Genomic DNA, 24231 nt, shown 5'->3' with positions numbered 1-24231 from the left:
AGAAAATCATTTTTACAAACAAGCTGAGTGGAAAACCTGAACATCCATATTTTGCTTGGTAGAAAATACCCCAAAACTTTGTTTTAACCTTCATGTCATTTGTATTTCTATTCTTCCTCACTTTTCTAAAGTTGATGGACTTTAGAAAAGTCCATCAATGTAAACAAACTATTTCTTATATAGTTGAAATGCATGCACTTATTTGTGCTCCTTATAAAAAGAGACATCCTAACAGCTGTGGTTCTTCTTGTGCTAGATATTCTGAAAGCAATACTCTAATTTGAGCCTATAAATTCTGAAGTAGTACCCTGGTATTGGCGCTCATTTGATTTTCTTTCAATCCCAATTTTAATACAAAAGCCAAATTCTGTTAATATCTCACAGTCATGATTGACTGTTAAAATCCAGAGTTTCAAACATAAAAAAATTTCGACATTTGAAACTCATACATGTTTAAGTTTTTCTGGAAAATTTCTGAGATTATTGTAAAACATTTTTGAGTTTTTGGTGGAAATGTACATTTTTTTGGAACTCATAGGTATATATTGAAAACCTTTAGAAAAGTTTGAGAAATAATAAAGACATTTAAAGGGAAGCAAACTGAATTAGTGGGTGGTTTATAATTTTTGCACAGTAGAGTGCGTAGATAAATATTATGGACTTACAGGTACTGTATCGAATGGCCACAGCCTCACTCTGAGCTCCATCTCCATAAAGTGCAGACAGAGAGATCTGGTATTCTTTATCCTCCTCCACTCCCTCCAGGATCGCTCCTTCATTGTCTCCATTCACCTTCAGCTAAAACACACATGAAACCATACATACATACATACATACAGACAGACAGACAGAAAACATTCAGCTGAAACCCACATAAAAGCAACAATCTAAAGACATTTTAGAAGACTGCCTCGCCTTTCCCTCCTCACCTGCCTCAGGTCTCCTTCACTTAAAGAGATCCATTTGATGAGGTAATAGACCACATCATCTGCTGCTGCCGCCCAGCGTACCGTGATTTCACTGCCCGAGAAATTAGTCACCTTAAGATCTGATGGAGAAGGCACCTTCACTGGCAGAGAGGAAAAAGGTGGTGAAAAAAACCTCAAAAAGAAGAATCAGAGACTGGATGTGTGTGTGTTGACTTACGTGTTGTGACGTTACTGGTGAGTGTGGCAGACAGGCCTTGTGGGAAGTGGGACTGGACTGAAACCAGGTATCGGGACAGAGATGAAAGGCTTTGCAGCACCACAGAGTTCTGGCCTTTTACCTCCATCTGGGGAAAAAAACTATTTCAAACATTTTCACATGCCGAGCTATCTATGAACTAGCATAAATGTGTATTATAAGGCGTCATAGACCCCTACTGAAACTCAGAAAAGGAAATATTTCAACACAAATGGAAAAAATGTCAATAATTTAACATTTCTAATGTTGAACTACAACAGAAGATTAGAGCAACTGTACCTGACATTCTATATCAAATTAATCAAACTGTCATTGATCAGTATCGCTTTCATGATGCTTGAAAAGGAATCAAAGTCGATCAGTGAAGATGTGACATTCCTTTTATCTGCTTAGATAATGATTCCCCACATGGAGATAGATGTACATGCAATTATTTGTACTGAAGTACCTTGAAAGTAATTTCCATAGTGCATGATGTTTGTTTTAACAAAAAAACATTGTAAAAGCACAGAATCCTGTGGAACTTGCATCTTCCTTTCTTTTGTTTGGATCTCCATTAATTCTACTTCCACGCATCTACTCTTCCGCAATGGTCCACAACTCAGAAGTAAGAAACCTAAGAGTGATGCTCTCCATTAAATTGAGCCTTTAACAATGAAGCAACACACTGGTATTGCTGCTCATATGAAGTTTCCTGATCTACTTTTTTCCTTCTGTTTCATTAAAATATTAATCCTGTTCTTCTGATATCTCACAGCCTTGTGTTTTCTTAGCATGAACAAAGAAAGTTGCTCAATGTAAAAACAATGTACATAGACATATATACAAGAAAACAGCATTCCTGATAATTCTTTATCTTTAAAATGTATTTATTGTGAGCAAAGTGGAACAGAAGACAAATTCCTTGTGGTGAATAAAGCTGATTACAATTCTGGATATCTAGACATAGAAACAGCTCTGCTGTGTGGCGCGTTGATGACATGAGAGATTGAAGCAGAAGTAGGAATAACTGAAAAATAAATGAACACAATACAATTTTACCTGCTTAATGTCACTACCATGATTGGTGCTGTAGGTGATTCTGTGGCCTGGGACATCCACAGCACCAGGGACCCAGCTCACCTTTATCATGCTGTGGGTTACAATCGGGAAGTGAATTCCAACTGGAGCTGGGAGGGGTACTTAAGGATCCGGAGGGATCCGGATTTAGGAAAAACAAGATGAAGTGAAAAAATGTTTCAGTTAAAATAAGACAGAGAGATGGAAATGCTAATGAGAATGCTCAGGGAATCACTTACGTGTGCGGGAGACTGAAGTGACTGGATCACTGGGCTCTTCATCATAGAGAGCATAAAGAGTGACAGAGTAGTCTGTTTCTGGCTGCAAGCCTGCCAGCTCCACCACTGTCTGGCCAGCGCTGAATTTCTCCTGTCCATAAATGATACAAAACATTAATTAGGGTTGGAGCCATATTATCCTCTTCCAAAAAAAATCAGTTTATGATGTACTAATATATTAAATTTGACCCTGAATATGTTGCCTGCAATTATTCCTTTTAGTAGTTAGATACAGAAGCACCACATTTAGGGGAAATGCTTGTAAATTTGCAAATGTTATTTATATCTTTAATGTTTGGTCAAATATTTCTTTGTGGTAAAAATTCTTCTTGGTAATAAATCTTATGCCACTGGAAATTTGTTTATTTCCACTTAAATGGTGCCACATTTGGAAGGAAAGCATATTAAGTAAAATCTTCCCTGCCAGTGCCAAACAGCTCATTCTTCTATTAGCTCTTGTTTTTTTTTTTGTCATTTATTGCAATAAATAACTAAAGTTTGATTAAACCAGACCTATTGGTCGAACTGGGGAGATGGGAGGTTATGTGCCACTTCATCAGCCTCTTCACATCATAGGAGCGAGTGCTACGGGTCGATAATCATTCAGACTGGCTACTGTGGACCTTTTTGGCAATAGCATGACAATGACCTACTTGAAACATTTTGGTACAATAGCCTGGTTTGGAGAGATGCTTTAAATGTCTGTCAGGACAGAGGCTAATTGGTCCTTGAGTATTTTCTCTAGGATGTTGTCTAATCCTGATGCCTCATTCGTGTTCCTTTCTGTCTTGGTTCTGTAGCCATCGGCTCTTTAAAGTTGTAGGCCTGCTCATCCAGTCTTGGCACTGTTTTCAATGTTAGGTTGTTGTTCAGTACCGCAAACCTGCCCTGTCAAGGTCATTTAGGGAGTCAGTGTCATCCTTGCTGGAAGCTTGGGCCCTCTGCCCCCCATTGTTTGCAATCACCTGGATGCCGCCACACATTGCTCGTGGTGTTCAGGTTGTGGAAAAAAACTCTTGGATTTTGCTTTGGCTTCCTTATGCCATGATGTTGTCTGAAATTCTTTTTAACACAGATGACAAATACTCATCCACATTGAAGCTCTGGTCATATGTAGCCGCTTCTCTGTCCATATCCCAGGCTGTGCATTCAAAACAATCTCGTTGAGCCTCCCCAGTACCGTCAGCCCACACTCTCACCTGTTTCACAGAGGGCCTCTCTCTGATCACCATGACAATCAGAGGAGCCCAGATGGGGACATTGTACTGCTCGATAGGCCTATCAGATCAAGAGCATTTGTTCCTCTGGTTGGAATGCACACGTTAATGGAAATATAGGAAGAGAGTTTTCATTTTAGTCTGATTAAAGACCGGCCACTATGAAAACCTCCTCAGGATGAGTGCTTTTTAGGTTGCTGGATTGGTAGAGAATATTTAGACCCTCTGCAGGTTTAGGCTCTGGAGGGGCAGGGGTGCTGTGGTGAACTCTTGATGCAAAAAAACATCACATCTATATGTGCCTGCAATAGTTCACCAGAAAAAATTTTTTTTTCAGATACTATTTTACCTTTAAAGATACATTTTACTATGTAAAATCAACTTTTTAAAGCTTTAACTAATGTTTTAATGTTATTTCCTCATCAAAAACGTATTTGGAGTGTTATCTTGATTCTTTTAATCATGTTTAAGAAATCCTTTAATTTTACGTGGCAACCACTTTGGGGGCCTAAACCCTTTTCTGGGACTTAATACTGCCTTCAAGATGTAAATCCTCCTTGGAGCTGCAACTCCTAAGCTTCCGTCTCAAAGAGACGTGCAACTCCCCCTCTCAGCTCCATCAGACTAGCCAGCAGCAATTAGCAAACACCTGGTGGAACTGTGCATCTGTGGAGCTCATTACAGGAGCTACTTCTCAGTGCAACGCTGCTAAAAAAAATGTTGTTAAAGGGTTAATAAAGGAGCTATGTAGAGATGACTTCCTGAACGTGGAGTTTCCGAAAGAGCAGGAGTTTCTTAAGGAGACAGAGACCCAATTTCAAGGCATTAAATTACAAAGTCAAATTTCTTTTAAGTTATATTTGTTACATGCAGCATTTTCATAACACAATTGGGTAACTATTGTGGTAAATTTTCTTATTAATAATAGTGAAACACTGAATTAATCAGAGAAATGTGCATTTGTCTTTTAGGTATTTATTTAGAAGACCAGAGTAAAAAGAAAAATATTGATTCTCAGAGATCAGTGAGAGAGAGTAGAAAGGAAAGAGGAAGAAGTGAAACTTAACACATAAAATTCTTCTTTTATATCTTTTCAGTCATGTACATGGTGCCTTATATCCAGCTCTCTCCTATAGAGAGTTTCTCTCAGTCTTTTCCATCTCCGGTTAATCTCTGTCCCTAAATCAAACCCGGTTCAAAGGAGTTTCGGTGGAAAGGAGAAGAAAAATGTCTCCTCTGACACTTCCGTTATGAGTTCTATAAGAAAAACACCTGCTTCATATCAGTTTGTTCTGATAAGCCAAAGTTTATTAGGTCTTAACACTATGTTACCTAATTGTGTTATAAAATGGCACTGTGTCTGGAAAATATATAAAAGTGTTCTTTGTAATATTGATATTTTAATTTGATTAACTTTTTAATTTTAATTTTTGATTTGAGTAAATTCTGATTTTAGATTTTCACTTCTTACCTCCTTTGCATCTTCAGGCTCTCCGTCGCTGAGTGCTGAGTATAGGATCATGTAATGAGTTGCACCAGGAGCTGGACTCCAACTTACTTGCAGAGTGCTGTAAGAGGAGGGAGTCACTTCCAAGTTGGATGGCATAACCAGAGGCACTGAAGAAGAAGCATTAAGAATGACAATGAGGAGAGGACATAAAACAATGTGGCATCCAATATAGTACTCCACTGGTTTATGTTTGTATGATTTGTGTTTGTGCTTTAAGCTGTGTGGATAATTTCGGTCTGCTTTAACTGTTTTGAACATGCTTAACAAAAAAATGGTTTCCATAGTTACCACACAGAGCCAGACAAAGACTGGGCAGAGAAAAAGAGGGCATAAAAAAACATGTCCATTTTAAGTGGTCTCCTAATTTTTTCCAGATTTGTGCTACCAAATTCAAATCAGCCTCTTAAAATTATGAATCAGAAATATATATCCTACTCAAGATGTACAAAATCTTAAATAAAATCACATTTTGTGTTAGTTTATTTTTATCCTTGTGTTAATTATGATTATAAAACATTTAACCAGTTCAAACTTCCTTCTTTTCTGCACAAACTGAATAAGAAAAAGATTAATTAAATAAAATATTCAAAGTTGGTTTTACTGTAGAATTATTTCATGGAGCCAATTAGAGCATTTAGAAATGTTGGCGTTTTCAGTAAAGCAGCTGACATGCAGCAGCACTCTGATACAAATCAATGACAGAGGAGTTTCACAGAAAAATTTACTGAAACTTTCTAGTCTGGACCATACAATTTTGAGAATGTGATTCCTTTTTGTGCAGAAAGATTATATAATCTGCATCAAACAAGAACTCAAAGATATAAATGCTCTTCATTCCACATCCAAACACAGTAATCAATCAGCAAATTTCTTCTTTTTTTTTTTTTACATCTTTTAATGTACCTAATAAAGGCATTAGTATAAAAGTGCTCAAGCCTAGTCTTCCAGAGCTACAATCCTTCAACTTTCAGATGCATCCCTGTTCCAACACACTTGAATCAGATGAATGTTTTGTTACCAGGCCTATTGAAAGCTGAATAACATTTAGTGAGTCAATTGAGCTATTTGATTTAGGTCTGTTGGAGTAGGGATGCATCTAAAAGTTGAGGACGGTAGCTCTAAAGGAGTTAACGTCTTTTAGCAAAAGCATTCTAAAAGCTCCAAATCCACTTGTAACTAGGAAACCTAAGAGTGACCCTCTCCATCTCAGCTAAATCGCGCCTTTAACAATGAAGCAACACACTGCTGTTGATGCTCATCTGATGTTTTCTGATCCACTTCTTTCCTGTTTGTTCAAAACAGTAACCCTGTTCTGATGATGTCTCCCAGCCTTGTGTTTCTTAAAACTAGCAAAGAATGTTGCTGAATGTAAAAATGATAGATACAATCTAAATTATTTCATAACAACAGCTTAACATGTTTATGTTTAAAAATATAAAAAGCATTTTGAATCTGTAGTATGGTTTGTTCAAATTATTAAGGCTGCAATCAATTGTTCTTCATTTTATACAATGAAGGACAATTCATTGTTTAAAATGTCCTTGAAATAAGAATTCATCTGTCAACTTCCCTTCACACAAACAGTGACTTATTGATGATGTCTAATAGCAGATCTGTTTGTTTTTGTCCTAATCTGAAGAGGAAGCCCCTTTCAATTCCCATAAAATACAATATTCATCAGCTATGTCATGCTCACATGTAGTGACAGTTCCTCTGAGGGCCAAGCCAACGCTGCTGGTGTACACAGGAAATATGGAGATGTGATAGAGAGTCTGAGAGGAGAGGCCATCGAGCAGAACAGTGGATTCAGAGCCAGATAAAACCACCTGCAGACACATTTTTACAGTCACATGAAGAAATGTGTAGATTGTTCTAGTTTTCTGTAGCTTAATAAAAACACAATCTACCTTACCTACACTGTATTCTTTTAATGGTGGCAACAATAGTCTAGCTATGGAAAAAATTAAGAGATCACGCACTGAGCTCCACTGAAAACCTCATAGTTATTCCACCAAATATTGATTTCTAAATTCTTCCTGAGTTAAAAAATTAGTATTGTTGTTTCTAAGTGAATATGAACTTAGTTTCCTGGCATTATTTGAGATCTGAAAAAACAGCAACTTTTTCATTATTTTGACCATTTCTCATTTTATGCAAATAAATACAAAATTTTTGCTTGGAATTTCTTAGACATGTTATCAGTAGTTCATAGAATAAAAGAACAATGTTTAATTTACTCAAATAGATCCCTATAAAATGTAAAATCAGAGAAACAGAGATCATTTTAAGTGGTCTCTTAATTTTTTCCAGAGTTGTATAAATATGCAGCTTCTCTGCTTCAGTTTAAACACTCCAGTGGTGCATTACTATCACTGTCACATAACCAAGTAAACACCACATGGTTAACGCCCTCCTGAAACATACACAACAATAAGATGGAAAGAAATACCGGTTAATATTGGCCCACTTTTATCAGAAGGATACTGACCAAAGTGCCCAATATCGGCTGATATCAGTATTAAGCCTGTATATCAGCATGCCTAGATGTAGGAGTGTAGTTCTAACCTCCTGTGGACTCTGACTCTCAGCACTGTGGTAAACCACTCTGTACTGCTGGACGGTCTGGACAGGATTGGTCCAGTGCAGCTTCACTTGTCTGGATCCAAGTTGGGAAAACCGCAGATCAGTAGGACTGGGAAAGGAGAGGCCTGGTTGTGTGGTGGGTACAGGCTCCATTCCTAAAAATACAACAAATCACACCTTAAGATGACATATTTTTCATTTCAGGTGACTGTACAATCACTTTGAGCACACAGACAAAGTATCTGTGCATAGGTAGACAGAAGTGTAGGGTACGTTTTGAGATGCCACGGTCCTCTATCCTCCTGCACAGAATGTGAACCAGCCGAGCGACCAGCTTGCTGAGCAGGGGGAAATCATTTACGTTGTAGACGTTCAGATCAACTGGCTCTGATGCCACCTGCCTCAATTCAGCTTCATCAGCATTTTTCACACCTAAAAACACAAACTTATAAAATTTATCAACCTCATTGGCAGAAGAAAAGGTGTCTAAGCAGAGTTAAAATTAGAGTTCATAAGACTAAATTTTACAGTTTGAAAAAAACAAATGATTGTACATTAAACACAGGGGTAATCTCATTAAATAAGAGCTTACAGTGTATCTGGAATGAAAACACTGCATTAAAAGCTAAAATTTTCCTTCTACATTCTACACACTCTACCATAGATTCCATACATAAGCTCTGGTTGACCTCCTGGATGGTTTTCCAATCTCTGCAAGAGAACAACTGAGCTCTAATAACTATTTTAATTTGTAAATAATGAATACCATGGGGCTTTTTGGGACATTTGCTGTTCCCAAAAAGCCCTGTGGTATTGTTAAGAACATTTGTGATTTGATACAATGCAGTCTAAGAGGTCTATAGACAACTCCTCCTCTTTTACCTTAACTGCTTGGTTTCTGCAATGAAAACTGTAAGATCTTATGTAATTCAGTACAAGTGGATTCCAGTCAAGTTGCAGAAACATCTGAGGGATGATCAGTGGTAACATGATGCAGCTGAGTATCCTTTGCTAGTGTGAATACTTATGTAGATGGGATTTTCTTTGTTGTTTTATTATTATTAAACAAATGTGCAACTTTTTATACTTTGTCATTCTGGGATATTACAAATATCAACATACTGTAAATAAGGTAGAAAAAGTGACACAAGGTGCATGCTGTCAGGATAAACTCAAAACTCAAAGCAATGTTTTTCACTCTCACCTACAGCGATGATTTCCACGCCTGCATTCTTCAGCCGGTTAGCTGCTGCAATGGCATCATCCTGAGACTTTCCATCAGTCAACAGAACCAGGAAAAATGGTGCACTGGCTCGCGCTCCTGCCTTAGGCTTCATGTTTTCCTCCATGACGTGGAGCAGTGCCTGTCCTAGGAGAAAACTGCCTGGTTACACACTGGCAGACATGAAAAGAGTTGAAGCTGAATTTCCCTACCTGTAAATGTGTTTCCTCCTTTGTATCTGAAATTCCTCACTGCCTCCAACAGCTGCTCTTTCGTGGTGAAGTTACCGAGGTGCCACTCAGTGCGAGGGTCTCCACTGTACTGGGTCAGCCCTGCAGCACACAGTACACTAATATTTGCCAGATTTTTCTCTCCTTTAGAGAGTCTAGCTTCAGATAGAGAACCAGTTCATTCCTGCTGGTGGCCTGGTCCTCACCGATCTGAATGTGGTTTGGTCCAATGCTGAATGGCGTCACCAGACCCTCCAGAAAGTCTCTGACCCGCCTGAAGTTGGTGCGTCCGATGCTCCAGGAGCCGTCAACTAACAGCATGATGTCTGCCGCCGCGTCACTCTCACACTCATATGGCTTCCTCTGGGGAAAGCCTAAACGCCAAGATACAAATATAGATTTGTGTCTAGTGCCTAACAGCTGTTTAGCAGTAATTTATATAAATGACTGCACTGATAAATTATGTAAAACAAATAAAATGTGATTGATGGGCAAAAGTGGCTTATTTAGCCACTTTTATATATAATTATTGTTTTATATATATATATATATATATATATATATATATTTTTTTTTTACAAGATTTCTACTTGTAAAAATCTTGAAAGCCATTTGTTAATTGTCTTCTGCTTCACAATGAGGAGACAGAGGACACGTGTATCCTGCAGCTACACAGGACAGCCTGTCATTATCACTTATCAGTGAACACTGTCATCATGCTCCGAACCAGCACTTACTGCTCTGAAATATTATGTTTTTCTAGCGTGTATTTTTAGACATATTTAATGCAAAGGTTTGCTGCTAAGATTAAAATTGTTTAGAATAACTTTTGCTTGTCAGTATGACTGTGTTTTAGGGCCATGATAATAAAAGAAAAATAATTAAAATAATGAGAACAGTCATAATATTGCCAGAACAAAGTCATAATATTACAACTTTATTCTGGCAATAATATGACTATTCTTGAAATTATATGACTTCATTCATTCTCATATTATTACAACTTTATTCTCATAATATTACGACTTTATTGTTATAGTACAATGACTTAGTTCTCGTAATATTATGACTTTATTCTTGTAATATTAGAACTTTATTCTCACATTGTTACAGCTATATTCTCATATTTCGACTTAAGCTTAACCCTATATTCGTATGACTTTGATCTTGTCATATTGAAACTTTATTTTCATAACACTTTGAGTTTATTCTAATAACATTGTGACTATTCTCATGATATTGTGACTTTATTCTTGTATGAGTCTATTTTTGTAATATGATTCTATAATCATTATGATGACTTTATTCTCATATTATTTTGACTTTCTTCTCCAAATATTACGTCTTTATTGTCGTTATATTATGATTTTATTCTCGTGAAATTCTGACTTTTTCCTTGCAATGTTATGACTTTAATCTCATAATATTACTGCAATAATTTAATCTTAATCTTAAAATGAACAATAAAATTCTCCCACAAGTTTTCCTTTAATTTTCTCTGCAGAAATTTGTGTCTTTCTGTGATTTTGGCAGCTGGTATTTTACCCTGTTTCATCCCATGCTCCTCCTTGTTTTCCACCGTGGAACTATGCCGCTCCTTGTCTTTCTTCCTCTTCCTCTTCTCTCTGGTGCTTTTCTCAGGGGGCTCATCAGGGTATTCGGAAGCGCTTTCTGTGGCTGAGGGCTCTGGGGACCAGAGGTAATGGCAAATACATGGGTGGGGTTAAAGTAAGATAAGAAAAGGTTGTTCCCAGAGAAGCTGGGGTAATATAGGAAAAACATCAAAGGGAAAAGTGAGGAAAAAAAACTAACTTTGCTTTTAATAAATAAACATTTTCTCTTAAGATAAGCAGTATTTATGGCTTATTTGTCATTTACAAGAACAGAAATACAAAATCTCTTCTTGTTTGTTGGATTTATATCTTTCACATCTCTCACTTGGTGCAGTCTTAACAGTACATGTTTTTATCAGTCACTTTTGAAAGATCCCACAAGTTTCCATGCAAGAGCCTCTTAGCTAAAACCACATGGAGAATGTCTACCAGAAACATCTAATCTCCACCATCAGAAATTTTAGTACTTTTTGTGAAAAGATCTGAATTAAATGGAAAAAATTTATGTGTTGAACTGTCCAGAATTTGTGTGACCCTGTACTACTTTTATTGTATTTTGAGTTATTTAATGTTGTATGTGTTTGCCTCTTTTTTTTCTTTCTTTGTGTTCATGTAACTTTATGTTTAGTTATGGTAAGGAAGGTTTGGGAAAAAAAAAACTAAATCAAATTGAAACAACTTGTCAATTAATTTCTACCTTTGAATCTTCCCACAAGTCTTGTTGCAGAAGTTATATTAAAATCTTTGACTTGTCTCATGTTGTTAGTTCTCTAATCATTTTACTCTGACATGAGTCCTTGGGTTCATCAAAGTATTATTTTAAACTGCTAGCATATAGAACCTGCAGTTGTGATGGTGGCAGCAGTGGTGAGAGTGGGGTCTGGAAACAGGACTGTTGGCAGGTCCAGCAGAACAGCCGTCGAATCGTCCAGGTCCCCTGAGCCCGACCCACCTGGGATCAACTTCCTACGGTTCTCACGGCTACCGCTGCGGATCATCTCCTCCTCTCGCAGACCCTCCACTGTGAAACACAAAGTTCAGTGTAATTATTACCCAAAATGGATCTTGCACATTCCTTTTCAGGTGCTCATGGGTAATAAAAAAGCTCTAAAACTTACCACAAAAATACAACTGTTTTAAAATCACCTGATGTTCACATGTTTAAAGGTAAGAGATTCCTAAGAACAGGAATCCAGTGTAACCTTGGTTCTGACTGGGAACAAGACCCTGAGGGAGTAAAAAAAAATCCAAAAGACAAAGACACATCAAGAAGGAATTCCCAGACCGCCATCCTTCCAGCCTGACAGCTAGAGCGCTACAAATTTCCAAGTCAAGGTGTTTTCTTTGTAATGTGCCTGAACATGCTCAAGTCATCACAGAAACCTGCTATCAGCTGCATGCTTAGCAAGTACCTGAAGGGTACACTATGCTCCAGGACAGGAATCCATCAGGCTGACTAAAAACATACAATATGAGAGGCATTCACAAATCAAGAGGAAATCAGCCGGCATGTACCTCAGATCAGGATAAATTTTACTTCTGTAGATGGTAAAAGAAGACAGTAGAGTTTCTATCTGTCACACTTACCCTAATCCTTAAAATATCTTCCAACCCTACTAATTATGTCACAATGTTTGCCAAAGGCCATCATTAAGGTTGAGTTTGGGTTGTCCAGGATGGATAATTTCCAATCTAGGAGACACTAAACTCATTAAAGTGTATGAAGCAGCTTTAAAATCAATTTAAGAAGGGTGTGTGTGTGTGTAATCAAAATGTGTTTATACTTAGTGAGAGTGAGACTGTATATTCTTGGTCAACAAAAGGCGCACAGGTTCGCAGAGGCTGCAGTATTTTTGAATATGAGTTATCATCTTTATTTGTGACTTGGCTGTCCAACCAGAGTACCTAGCTGTGTTTCCCTTGACCTCTAAATTGCACAAATCGGAATTTCCGCAATTCATTTAACGGAAACACGTCAATGGAAACTGGTCAATTTTGAAAAGCATTTTGTTAAGACGTTTTTGTGCTAGGATGAGGTGATTTTCTGGCTGAATCGAAATTACTGTATTTCACAAAACTGAAATGGAAACGTGGTCACCAACCGTATGCTACTACAGAAAAGATGAAGAAGACGACAGGAAGTAGTAAGAGGATGTTGTTTCCTGACTAATCACATTAACAAACTTATTCACGCGTGACTTTAATTGCGCTTCTTGTTTAATCGACACACCACATTTGTGAAATTTTGTTTTTTAGACATTAGCAGATAGTGGACAAAGTTTTGCACACATTTGTGATGGAATCGCAGCTATTGAAACTGAACAGATAAATGTGTGGATGTGCCAAAACTTTCTCCAGCTGAACAGAAACAAAACTGAAGTTATTATTTTTGAATCTAAAGAGGAGTGAACTAGAATCAATGCACAGCTTCAGTTATTACAACTGAAAACCAGCTATCAGGCCCGAAACCTGGGAGTAGTGATGGACTCTGACCTGAACCTTCAGAGCCACATTAAGACAGTCACAAAGTCGGCCTTCTATCACTTGAAGAACATCTCCAGGGTTGGAGGACTTATGTCTCAGCGTGATCTAGAGAAACTCATCCATGCGTTTATCTTTAGCCGCATTGATTACTGCAACAGTGTCTTCACAGGTCTGACTAATAAATCAATCAAACAGCTGCAGCTGATCCAGAATGCTGCTGCTCGTGTTCTCACTAAAACCAGGAAGATAGAGCACATAACACCAGTTTTAAAGTCCCTACACTGGCTCCCTGTAGCTCAAAGAATAGATTTTAAAATACTGTTAGTTTATAAATCACTAAACGGTTTAGCACCACAATACATTAAAGATCTGTTATTGCTGTACCAAACGTCTAGACCCCTCAGATCTTCTGGTTCTGGTCTGCTCTGCATCCCCAGAACCAGAACCAAACGAGGAGAAGCAGCATTCAGTTTCTATGCACCACTAATTTGGAACAAACTTCCAGAAAACTGTAAAACAGCTGAAACACTGGGTGCCTTTAAATCTCAACTTAAAACCCACCTGTTTAGAGCTGCTTAAGGCTAAATTAGGGTTAGAGTCCCAGTTAAATGATGTTTAACTGAAGTCCTAAAAGGGGTGCAGGTTTTATTGTTTTTGTCTTTTTTAATCTTTTTTTTTTAATCTCTTTCTCTTCCTCACATGCTGTTTTTAATTTAATTATGTAAAGCACTTTGAAATGCCTTGCTGCTGAAATGTGCTATACAAATAAAATTTGATTGATTGATTGATTGATGTGAAGCCAATCTTATCCACCGATATTAAAACTGCAGTCGGTGGACCCCTTGTTTTCAGTCCCCAACCTAATCATTAATGTCAAACCTTTTAAGGTCCATTCGAATAACTGCATTCTGACTTGTGAAACATTCAGACAAAAGACAGAAATTAAACTCAAGTGATGAAGGTGATTACCAGAGAACTAACAGCTGAACACTTGGTAGAGTAGATAATTAACTAATGGATGTCCTAATGATCTTTGCTTGACTTTAACCCTCTATGGCATGACTTTTTGTTTTTTTGGGGAAAAAATATTTTCCTGCATTTTTTGGGAGCTTATTGGCCCTTAATTACATATCAATCATAAAATTGGACCCTGATGCCTCCCGGAACCGGATTTGGGTTTGTTGCCTCAGGGCAACATTGTGCTACAAGGGGTCTAAAATGCAAAGTTTTCTACAGTGATTATGAGAAATGAAATACAAATCAAACAAAAACTATATTCATAAAAACACTTTTTTTGACAAAAATAAATCAGACATGGTTCCAACTCACCAAATATAAAATAAACGACTAACTTTCATTAATGAATGGTACATTTGAGCAAATTACTAAAACGCGCATTTGTGTGTTTGTACATGTGTATGGTTGGCAGAGTTAGAATCACTAAGGATGTTGAAATCAGTCTATTTCCCCATTATATGTTAAACATCAGGAAGGAATTGCTTGCTGATGTGAAAAAAGTGTATATCACATTTTTGACACTTGATTATTGGCGTACCTGGGAATCACCACCTGTTTATCTGATTATCTATGGGTTGTAGTGACCAGATTCACATCAGTCACTATAGTTAGGGCTGCAGGTTCTTTTTATAAGAGTTTGTAGTTCTGATTCTTTGTTAGAATTTGAGCCAAGCACAGGATAATATTTTCATCAGCTCCCATATCTGGTAGATTTGGTGGTTGCACAACTCGCTCTGTATAGGTTGTAAGGAACACCATCTGCTCCAGCCATATGAAGTTCCCTGCAAACCCATATTTTTGGGTTTGGCAGGTATTGCTTCAGTCTTTGCCTGCCTTGGAATAGGGCCATTTGTTCGTTGATGACCAGCTCTTCACCCTTTGGGACTGAAGTCAGTTTTGAGGATAAACAAACAATGAAATAATGGTTGTACAATGGATCCTCATGTTTTCATTGGAAATGACCCCAACTTCTGAACCATGCACCCTTTGTCCATGAAATGATCTTGCATCCATCTCCTGTTGCTGTTAGTCAATAATAAAGTACATAAATTGGCTGTGATAATTATTTTGTAATCAATTGAATGTCATCACATTAGAATAATATTGTCTGCACAGAAGGGCCCTAACTGCACAATGTTGCCCTGAGGCAACAAACAAAAAAACACAGTTTTTGCATATAAATAATTTAAAAAATTGTCTTGAAATGATCTATAATGCTTCTTTACATATTCACAGATATGAAAATATTTTTAGTTAGAGTGACCCAAATTTAAACATGAAGAAAAGTGATGTATAACTTACAGGTAGGAGGCAAGGTGTAGCATGCACCTTCGCTTCATGAAAAGGACTGCTGTTCTTCTAAATAAAAGGTCACATGGACCTCAATACCTATTTTATTTGGACAGAAATGTGTCTGGAGGTATTTTAAATCATCAAACCCCAAAAATAACACAAAGGAGCAACGTGAGGGACAGATTTGTGGTTTGTTGCCTGAGGGCAACGGTATGCCATAGAGGGTTAAGAGAAAAGTTCTAAAACTTAAGCAAAGTATGATGAAATTGACCTACTCTCAAACTAGACATATTATATCCTATTAAATTACTCTAAAATGTTTCAAAAGCTGGTCCTAAATAAATATATCCTGTAATTTAATCCACATTTGATGAGTTTCTTACAGGTAAATCGCCTTTTTGCCAGAAGCTTCTCCGCCGTCCCGTTCAGAACGAAGACTTGGAGGGAGTATTCCTGACTGGAGTCCAGTCCCGCCACTGTTGCTCGGCCTCGGGTGGTGGTCAGCATCAGCTCTGGTTGCTGCTCTTCTAGAAAAAAAATGAATGATTCATCAATCTGTATTCTGCTGTCCTTTCAATCCACAGTGAAAGCTGCTTAGTTCCTCGCAAAACTATTGACATCTCTTGAATGTTTTTACCTTCTGTCACATTGTCACAAATTTCAATATAATTTGTTGTATTTAATGTAATAGGCCAACAAAAGGTTGGACGATATGGCTGAAAATGTATCACAATATAAAAGCCTTTCAAATTAGCCGATATCGATAATTGTCAATATTGATAATGATTGATTAGTTTTATGTTTTAAATATCTGAAATACTGCCAATCGTGACCTTCCCTGTTTTATTGGCAGTTTTCACTTCACACCGTTATTTATTTTTAAGCAGTTAGCCTATGAGGCATGGTGGTGAAACCTGAAACTTCTGTTGCGCAAATTTCTCAACAGGTTGTTGCTAGGTAACCAAAGAGTGAGTGAGTTAGTTGATGCCACCAACATTTCTTAGTTTAGAGGCTAAAGTCTTTCCTATTATATGCCTTCATAAGAAAGGCTTGGACTTCTGATAGTCCAACATACTTCCCTCTGAACATAAAGCAGGGGTTGTTTCAACTCTATTTCCAGACTAATATATTTATTAGGGAATCTTAGAAGTTATAACTTTCACCAGTTTAGCACAGCTTGGAAAATATTCTCACCTGACATTGTTCTGACCCGAACTTTGTATCCTTGAACGGGACCATCGGCCTCCTTCCACTTCATCTGCAATCGGTCCTCAGACAGAACGGTCAGCTTCAGACGACCTTGGCGGTAACGAAGATTTGGAAAAGACCAACATTTAGGATTTAAAAAGGATCTCTGTCTGTTGTTGAGGTGATTATTCAGGATTTTTTTAAGATCAAAGGCTCAAACTGGGATGCTATCTTGGTTCCTCTCGCTCTCCCATGGCGGTCTAGCCCCTCTCACTTCCTCCTACACAAATCAAATCCCTCTCTTGTTCTGACTTCATCTGCATAATTTCCAGCAGGGGTTTCCCAACAAGTGGTATCTTTCATGTCCCTGTCGTCCTGCCCTCTATCCGTCCTCATCTCCAGCTGCCCCCCATCCGTCAAAGCAAGCCCTGTCCTCTGGACTGGAGCAGAAACAGGAACAGGACGCCAAGAGGGTCAAAGGGCATGTCAGAGCAGCGTCACTCAGTTACAGTATGACAGGGTACTGAATGTAACATGTAGTGGTGTAATAGAGGGAGGGGAAAGCGGAAACAAGGAAGACAGAGGAGAGCAAACATGAGCATGGTGAATCCCAGCAGACTGTTTACAGCTGATCTGTGAACCTCCAGCACTCAACAGCTCCTTTCTGACTCGGATTTACGCAGACCATCTTCATCCTTGGACAAGGGGGCGGGGCCACAGGGGATCTGATGGGTCTTTGCAGAGAAGGGTCAAGGTTTCAAAGACAGCCTCTAATAACAATAGCATTTCCAGACATGCAGAAGAAAACTGCATCTGTGCTCTGATTTAAGATTTAAACCTCATCTCTACTTTGTGTCTTACAAAAACCTGTTTGAAAATTTCAAATTCCAAAATACTTTATTTGTTGGCAGGAAAGATCTCTTGTAGCAGTCTGTACTATAGCAAATTTGAAGAAGCCTCTGACTGAAGACCCTCTGTTTTCCAAAGAAAGTCTCATGAAGAGAATAGTCAGGGTTGTCCATAACTTTCTTGATTTTTTAAAGAATTCCTCTTTGCGAGAGCATCTCCAGAGCTTCCACAGTCGAAAAAGCAGTTAAACACAGAAATACGTCTTAAAATTGGTACATTTACTTAACAATGGGATCAAAATTTCTAGACTTTCTTGTAAGTTTAAAGGATCAAAGAATATTACCCTGGCCATGAACTCCTGAGGACAGCAGCAGGAAGATACTGAGCAGGAAACACAGCATTAGCCTTAGAGACGATGGTCTGGATGCGAGGAGGTGAGAAGACATGATGGAGCCTGAAACAATAAAATAATAAATGTTCAAAGTTTACTTATAGTCTGTTTTGTTTTAATTTTGGTCTCTTCTTTCAATTTATTTCCAGACTCCCAGACATTCCTGTAACCATTTAAAGAAATATTAGTCCACACTTCTCCATCTCTCTATGGAGCAAATGTGCTTTTAAGACACCTGATAAATACAGAAACTTCATCTTTCTTTAATAAGTAATGGCAATGAAATCTGTCTGTTTGTGTCCATCTGAAAGTTAGATTTTAAAAAGTTTAGGTCCTGCAGTTAAGTTCAATGTGTCCTTGGAAAGGAAAATTCTAGAAATAAAAGATGGTGTTATTTTACACTTTTTAGTTGATTGCAGCATGAGCTGATGATGACAATGACTTAGGTGTATACTATCTGCATGTAGACAGGAAAAAAACAGTTTTTATGCTGATTTTTTTCTGCCTTGTGGTTGCACTGTTGGTGTTTCTTCCGGTTGTTGAACCACTGAAATCCTGTAGCTTTGCAACTTTCCTCACAGATTCTAACCTGGATCACAGAAAGAGAAGGTGACACTTAGGAACGTTCTTTTTAGAAGCACATAACATTTTTGAGGTGGTCTAGTCTGGAATGTAGGCCATCTATATGACTTAAATTGCCCTTTAGGTTTTAATGATCTTTTAGAAGCCACAGACTCCGGTGTAAACATCCTTCCTATAGCTTCACACATCCCTGTTTATGGATCTCTGTGCTGCCTTACTGCGTTCTCTGTGCTGTGAAAATCTTTTAAACCACCTTTATGTACATTACTTCCAACCAAAACTTACCATATTCAATGTGATTTTGATCAACAGATCTTTTTTTGGACTTTGGCCGATTTCTCGCTCATTTTTACAATAACAATCTTTATTGTCATTATAGAACCATGCAATCAATTACATGGATTATAACGAAAATGGTGAAAATAATACTACAGGGCATTTAAGGCCCTTATGGCTACCAGGTATAAACTGTTCTTGAGATTATAGATTACTTGTAGTACCTGAAAAATGCTGTCCTAAAAAGTGAAAATGGACTCTTTTCAAACAAGAGATACATTTCATTACTAGAAACCTCCTACAGCAATAAGCAGCATTGAAAGGTCCTGTGTTCAGAAAACAGGAAAAACCTTTCAAAGCACTGACATGCAACCTGAACGATGCTTAAGAATCCCACTCTATAATTACTTTGCTTGTGGTGGCAGAATATTGGAATAGGTCTCTTATGTTAACTGAGATTTGTTCCTTTTGTATGCTTTTGTTTTTAAGTTGAGAAATCATTTTCTTTTTTTTGGACAGTTGGTTTATCACTCTGGTTTAGATAATGTGCAGCTGGAAGGACAGGGACTTTAACAGGAGAGGCAAAAGCAGATAGATTAGCAATGCTTGGCAACAGCTGATGGTGTCATCCAGGACAAATATAATCTCTGCAGCTCTGATACTGAGCCGTTACACAGTAAAAAAATAATAAAATTGTTGACTCAACTTCATTCCTTGTTGCTTTGACTCACTGAAGTTGCATCAACTTTAGCCGCCAAGTTCAATACAATACACCTAATAAAAGCTGTTGCTACGACTTTAATTATGTTGACTTGACTGGTTTTAGGAATTACATTAATTTTTTTTTTCTTTTTTGTGGCTTTTTAACTAATTTCTAAGTTAAGTTGCATTGTTACATTTTTTTCTCTACCAATCATGACAGCTATAAACAGTCATGCAGTAACAGTCTTCAGTAAGAGGCTTTTTCATATTCATTGCAAGACAGACTGCTACCAGAAAACATTCCTGTCCACAGCATCACCATTCACAACGAGTCTTAAAGAATGACATAAGTTACTTCATTTCCCTTTGGGATCAAAAAATATTTTTCAAATTAATTGAATTAAAATGGGTTCTTTGCTAAGTTGCATCAAAAAACTTAGTAAAGTTTACTAGGTGTGAATAGCAAACTGCCTGGGTTTAAACTTAGCCCGATGACAGATGTCATAACATAAGAGACAAAAAATACATTCCTACAAAATTGCTTAGATAATGGGAGAAAAATGTTCAACCAAAATGCCTCAGAAAGTAACATACTGATCAAGATCACTTTGAAATATTCTAAAAAACAAAAACAAAAAAAGTCTAACATCTTGGAAGCAAAATATATAAAATAGGAATGCCCCAAGCTTTTCTCCTACCATTATTATTTGATTTTGAGTTTTACAAAAATGTTCTTCCTCATCAGCCGTTTCCTGGATAAAACCCAACTCGTCAGCTCTTCCCATGGGAACTCTACTTGAAAGGATTCAGACTACAGATTTGTCAGTGCTTGCCCCATCACATACCCTGAAACTTCAGACAGCTTAATGATACACAGGACAAACACTCAGGACTTTAAGTGCCCATGAAAATACCACGCCTCCTTCTCAGTGGGACGATTTCTAACAATACAACAAGCATACTTGTTATATTGTTACTGTCAGCACTCCTGTGAACTTTCATTTGCAAGTCTTGCCTAAATATGATGATTTTGCCAAAATTCAGTTATTAAAAAACATTGCTCAAGACCTTAAAATCTAACCAGGTCAAACTAGTGTTGGGAAGATTAGAGAGTTTATAGTTTCATAAAAGCCTGACTGAAGTCAAATGAAAGCAGTAGTAGGCAGATGACCTTTACAGAACTGGTTCAGAATTGTTGATGATTGTTTTCTGTGAATAACAGCACTGTGTAGCAAACTCAAGCTGAAAAACTGTAATGACCTTTCACTGACCCATGATTATGCCTCAGATTGCAAAAAATTATTCCAGACTTGTGAGCAGAGTCAATACAATTTTTATTTTATTTTTTACGCTTTTTGTGTGTTTTTTTTTTTTTTTTTTTTGGACAAACTTCAACTCATTTTACTTTGGATTTTATGTGACAATACACACACCAGGTACTGCGAAATGGAGAGATGAGAGGAAAATGATAAACAACTTTCTCTCTGTCAAGTAAACCATGTTGTGAGTACTGGGTGACATTTGTAAAGTTACACAGTAAAAAATTAAAAGCAATATTCAGCTAAATTTAGCCTGTCATAAAAAAAATGACTGCGTACATTTCTCAAAGTCATATTTTCACTATGTTATTCATGGTGACGTACAATGTCAGAGCTCCAAGCTAAATACTTTATTCACAGGGTAAATACAAATCAAGGAACTTACAAATGAAATATTTAGTAAGGAAGCTAAATATTTAATATGTAAACTAAATATTTAGCTCCAATCTAAACATTAAACTCTGACTGAAATATTGCCCCAAATTAAATATTTATTTTGCTAACTAAATATTTAGTTTGAGAACTAAATATTTCACTCACACTAAAGTCGTGAACTAAAAGAAAGTTGTAGTGGCTGTGGGTGATATGCTACTGGGGAAAGTTTCTACTGTTTTAGTCTTTCTCTTGATTTTTAAAAAAAAATCATCTTAGCACATGTTTTTAAAAATAGATCTGGACAGTAGAGAACAACCAGCAGAGACAGCAGAGAGAACGCTGTGACGAAGCTTAGGAAGGGATAGATTATATGGCAAAACTTCAAGTATTAAGGGAATAATAAGTGAAGCAGACAGCAGTCCCATAATAACTATGCAGTAGGTGCAGATTCATAGCTCAAGCTAAAACAACATTTCCCCTGGACAACCATTCCCCTCGTGATACATGATGGCATCAAGACTTGAGCGATCTCAATCTTTTCTCTGATCTGCCTGCTGTGTTCCTTGGTCTTGGTGATGCTGTTTGTTCACTACTGTTATCTAACAAACCTCTGAGGCCTTCAGAGAAGATTTGCATATTGACGGAGGTTCAATAGTGCATAAAGACTTCTGAAGGCAGACAACTGAATTGGGTTTTATTGAGTGTCAGACTGCATACAACTGTATGCCACATTTTAAAACGTGTTAAAAAAAAACCCTATGATTTTCCTTCCAATTTTGAATTCTACTGCATTTGAGTATAATAAAAGAACTTTGTGACAAGATGTGAAAAGATTCAATAGGTTTGAATGGTTCTGCAAAGCACATGGGCCTACTATCTTAGTAGACTAAACACCAGTTCATTCCTGGAGCTTAAAGGCCTTTGTAACGCTTGAATGATTTAGCTCAATTACTTATCTCTAAGAAATCTTCTGAGAATGGTCAGCAAAAGGAAGTCATGATAAAAAAAAAAGATTTTCCCACAGAAAAACTATCCAGAAACTTTAAGAATTGGGAAATTGGGAATTGGGAAAACCTTTAAAAAAGCTCAAATTGGTTTCTTGACAGGAAACAGTTCATATAATTAAATATATTTAAAAAGTTATAATTGTTTTTGAAAACCATTATACTTTGAGAATCGGACAAGGTGGTCAAAAGTAGACATTTAAAAAAGGTCTATTTAAAACTGCAGTCCAAATGTAATTTTACATTAATTTAAGGATTTTAATTGACAAACACGGCCCAGTTAACCTAAGACGTTTTGCATGTTGCGTAGTCAGAAAATCAACTTAGCATAAGTTTTAGTTCATGTTTGAGGCTAAACAACAATAATAACCGAGTACTTCATAGCCTGCTGCTTATGTAAATAATGTAACTCCATGTAGACAATTAAAACTTAAAAGGCAACTGACCTGAAGGCCACCAGGATTCACCTTACAGCTCAAGTGTTGTCCGGTCACGCAGGTGTCCGTTCAGGTGTTTCCTTCTCTTCAACAGACGGTAGAAGCTAAAAAAAGGTCCGGGAAAAAATAAAGGTGTCCCACCATCTTAGTAGCTCTTTGTTCAGGGAGCTGCCAGGTGATGTCTTACCTGGCCAGGTCGACGAATTCCAGGTTATTCCGTCAGAAACTCTCCAAACCGCATTCCACTGGAGGGGATGTCAAAACGATTCAGCAAAACCTGGAAACGAGCTCTCCTCGTGTCCGTACTGGAGAAGGAGCTGGGTCGTCCTGCTGCTCCGCTCCGCCATGGGAGTGGCTCTCCAAAGAATGTTTTAAAAAGTCAGAGAAAGTCAGCCCAGAACGTCTAAGCCAGGCTTCAAACCGCGGCTCTGCTCCAAACCTTTTTACTTTGCTTGCCAACACCACAGGTTCGGCAACAAGTAGCTGTAATTCTGATATTAACACGGCTCAGTGGTAGAGCACGCGCACCACTTGGAGCGGTAAGTGCTCACGATGGTTGACCCTAATTCGATTCCCAGCCTTGGGAGGTTTGCTACGTTTTCTCCTTCTTTCTGTCCAGCTACTAATGGATAAAGGCCACTAGTGCTATAAAAATCTTTAAAAACATAAAGCAGTTGCTTGTTTTTGTCATTTTTATTTGTATGAGGAGTACGTTTAAGGGGTGTACTGACCCAACTGAAAACTTCATGCCAACAGCAACGAACAAATAGGATTTCGTAGGTCCAACAAAATTAATGCAAAAATATGTGGAAGTAAATCTCAACTTACACATTTATGTTGCAACACAGCAACCTGTTACAGGAAGTGAGGAAAAGTAGTTATTCAGAGAAAATTCAACGCCAGAAGACAAGGATTTCACTGCAGAAACGTTGGACCTGGGCATTTTGTGCTTATCTATCCTACCCTGCCTAAAACTAAAACTAAAAAAAAAAAAATTCTACTTTCAACTAAACAGTTTCAGATTTTTATGCAGAGAATTATAGCAAACATCTGCAAGTCCATGTTTGTTAGCCTCGAACCCCCCAATCTACCACTTCACCTGATGTGAAGATCCAATTATTTCATGATTTGGTTGGAGACAATGATGGAGCAGCAGCATGATCATGCAATATATGCATGATCATGCAATATATGCATGATCATGCATGATCATGCAATATATGCATGATCATGCATATATTGCCTTGTTCTTCACCATGATAGACTGGCTCATCAGTCAAATTGCTGCAGCTTATTCATCCACGCAGCCCCCACTTCATCACTGAACATGGCGCCTAGATACTTGAAACCGTCCTCTTGAAGCAGAAATGGGCCCTTCTCCCTCTTCTCCATTACGGACCAATTGAATGTTGAGTCA

At 37.6% G+C, this 24231-nt stretch overlaps 1 protein-coding gene across 2 annotated transcripts in view; it reads right to left on the bottom strand.

Moving 5' to 3' along the window:
• The window catches only part of col20a1 (collagen type XX alpha 1 chain), a 36548-nt gene extending 13111 nt beyond the window's left edge, over window positions 1-23437 (bottom strand). The window contains exons 1-19 of one of the 2 annotated variants that reach the window (XM_014969742.2): window positions 23002-23436; window positions 22824-22918; window positions 18072-18182; window positions 16886-16990; window positions 16075-16218; window positions 11739-11918; window positions 10830-10970; window positions 9491-9658; window positions 9267-9386; window positions 9037-9201; window positions 8106-8264; window positions 7815-7987; window positions 6946-7075; window positions 5211-5356; window positions 2484-2613; window positions 2227-2366; window positions 1147-1273; window positions 930-1069; window positions 666-798 (exon numbers count right to left, since the gene is read on the bottom strand). In XM_014969742.2, coding sequence (XP_014825228.2) covers window positions 666-798; window positions 930-1069; window positions 1147-1273; window positions 2227-2366; window positions 2484-2613; window positions 5211-5356; window positions 6946-7075; window positions 7815-7987; window positions 8106-8264; window positions 9037-9201; window positions 9267-9386; window positions 9491-9658; window positions 10830-10970; window positions 11739-11918; window positions 16075-16218; window positions 16886-16990; window positions 18072-18174 — 2404 coding nt within the window. In that variant the 5' untranslated portion in view covers window positions 18175-18182; window positions 22824-22918; window positions 23002-23436. Of the gene's footprint in view, window positions 1-665; window positions 799-929; window positions 1070-1146; window positions 1274-2226; window positions 2367-2483; window positions 2614-5210; window positions 5357-6945; window positions 7076-7814; window positions 7988-8105; window positions 8265-9036; window positions 9202-9266; window positions 9387-9490; window positions 9659-10829; window positions 10971-11738; window positions 11919-16074; window positions 16219-16885; window positions 16991-18071; window positions 18183-22823 lie in introns of both variants that reach the window. The other variant, XM_088006920.1, reaches the window with a different exon arrangement.
• Window positions 23438-24231: the final 794 nt, after the last annotated feature.

Source organism: Poecilia mexicana, unplaced genomic scaffold (assembly GCF_051168715.1).
Source record: "Poecilia mexicana isolate PSO_F unplaced genomic scaffold, ASM5116871v1 scaffold_7, whole genome shotgun sequence".
Taxonomy (NCBI): domain Eukaryota; kingdom Metazoa; phylum Chordata; class Actinopteri; order Cyprinodontiformes; family Poeciliidae; genus Poecilia; species Poecilia mexicana.
Note: the sequence above shows the minus strand (reverse complement) of the source record. Positions and strands in the feature narration are given on the sequence as shown.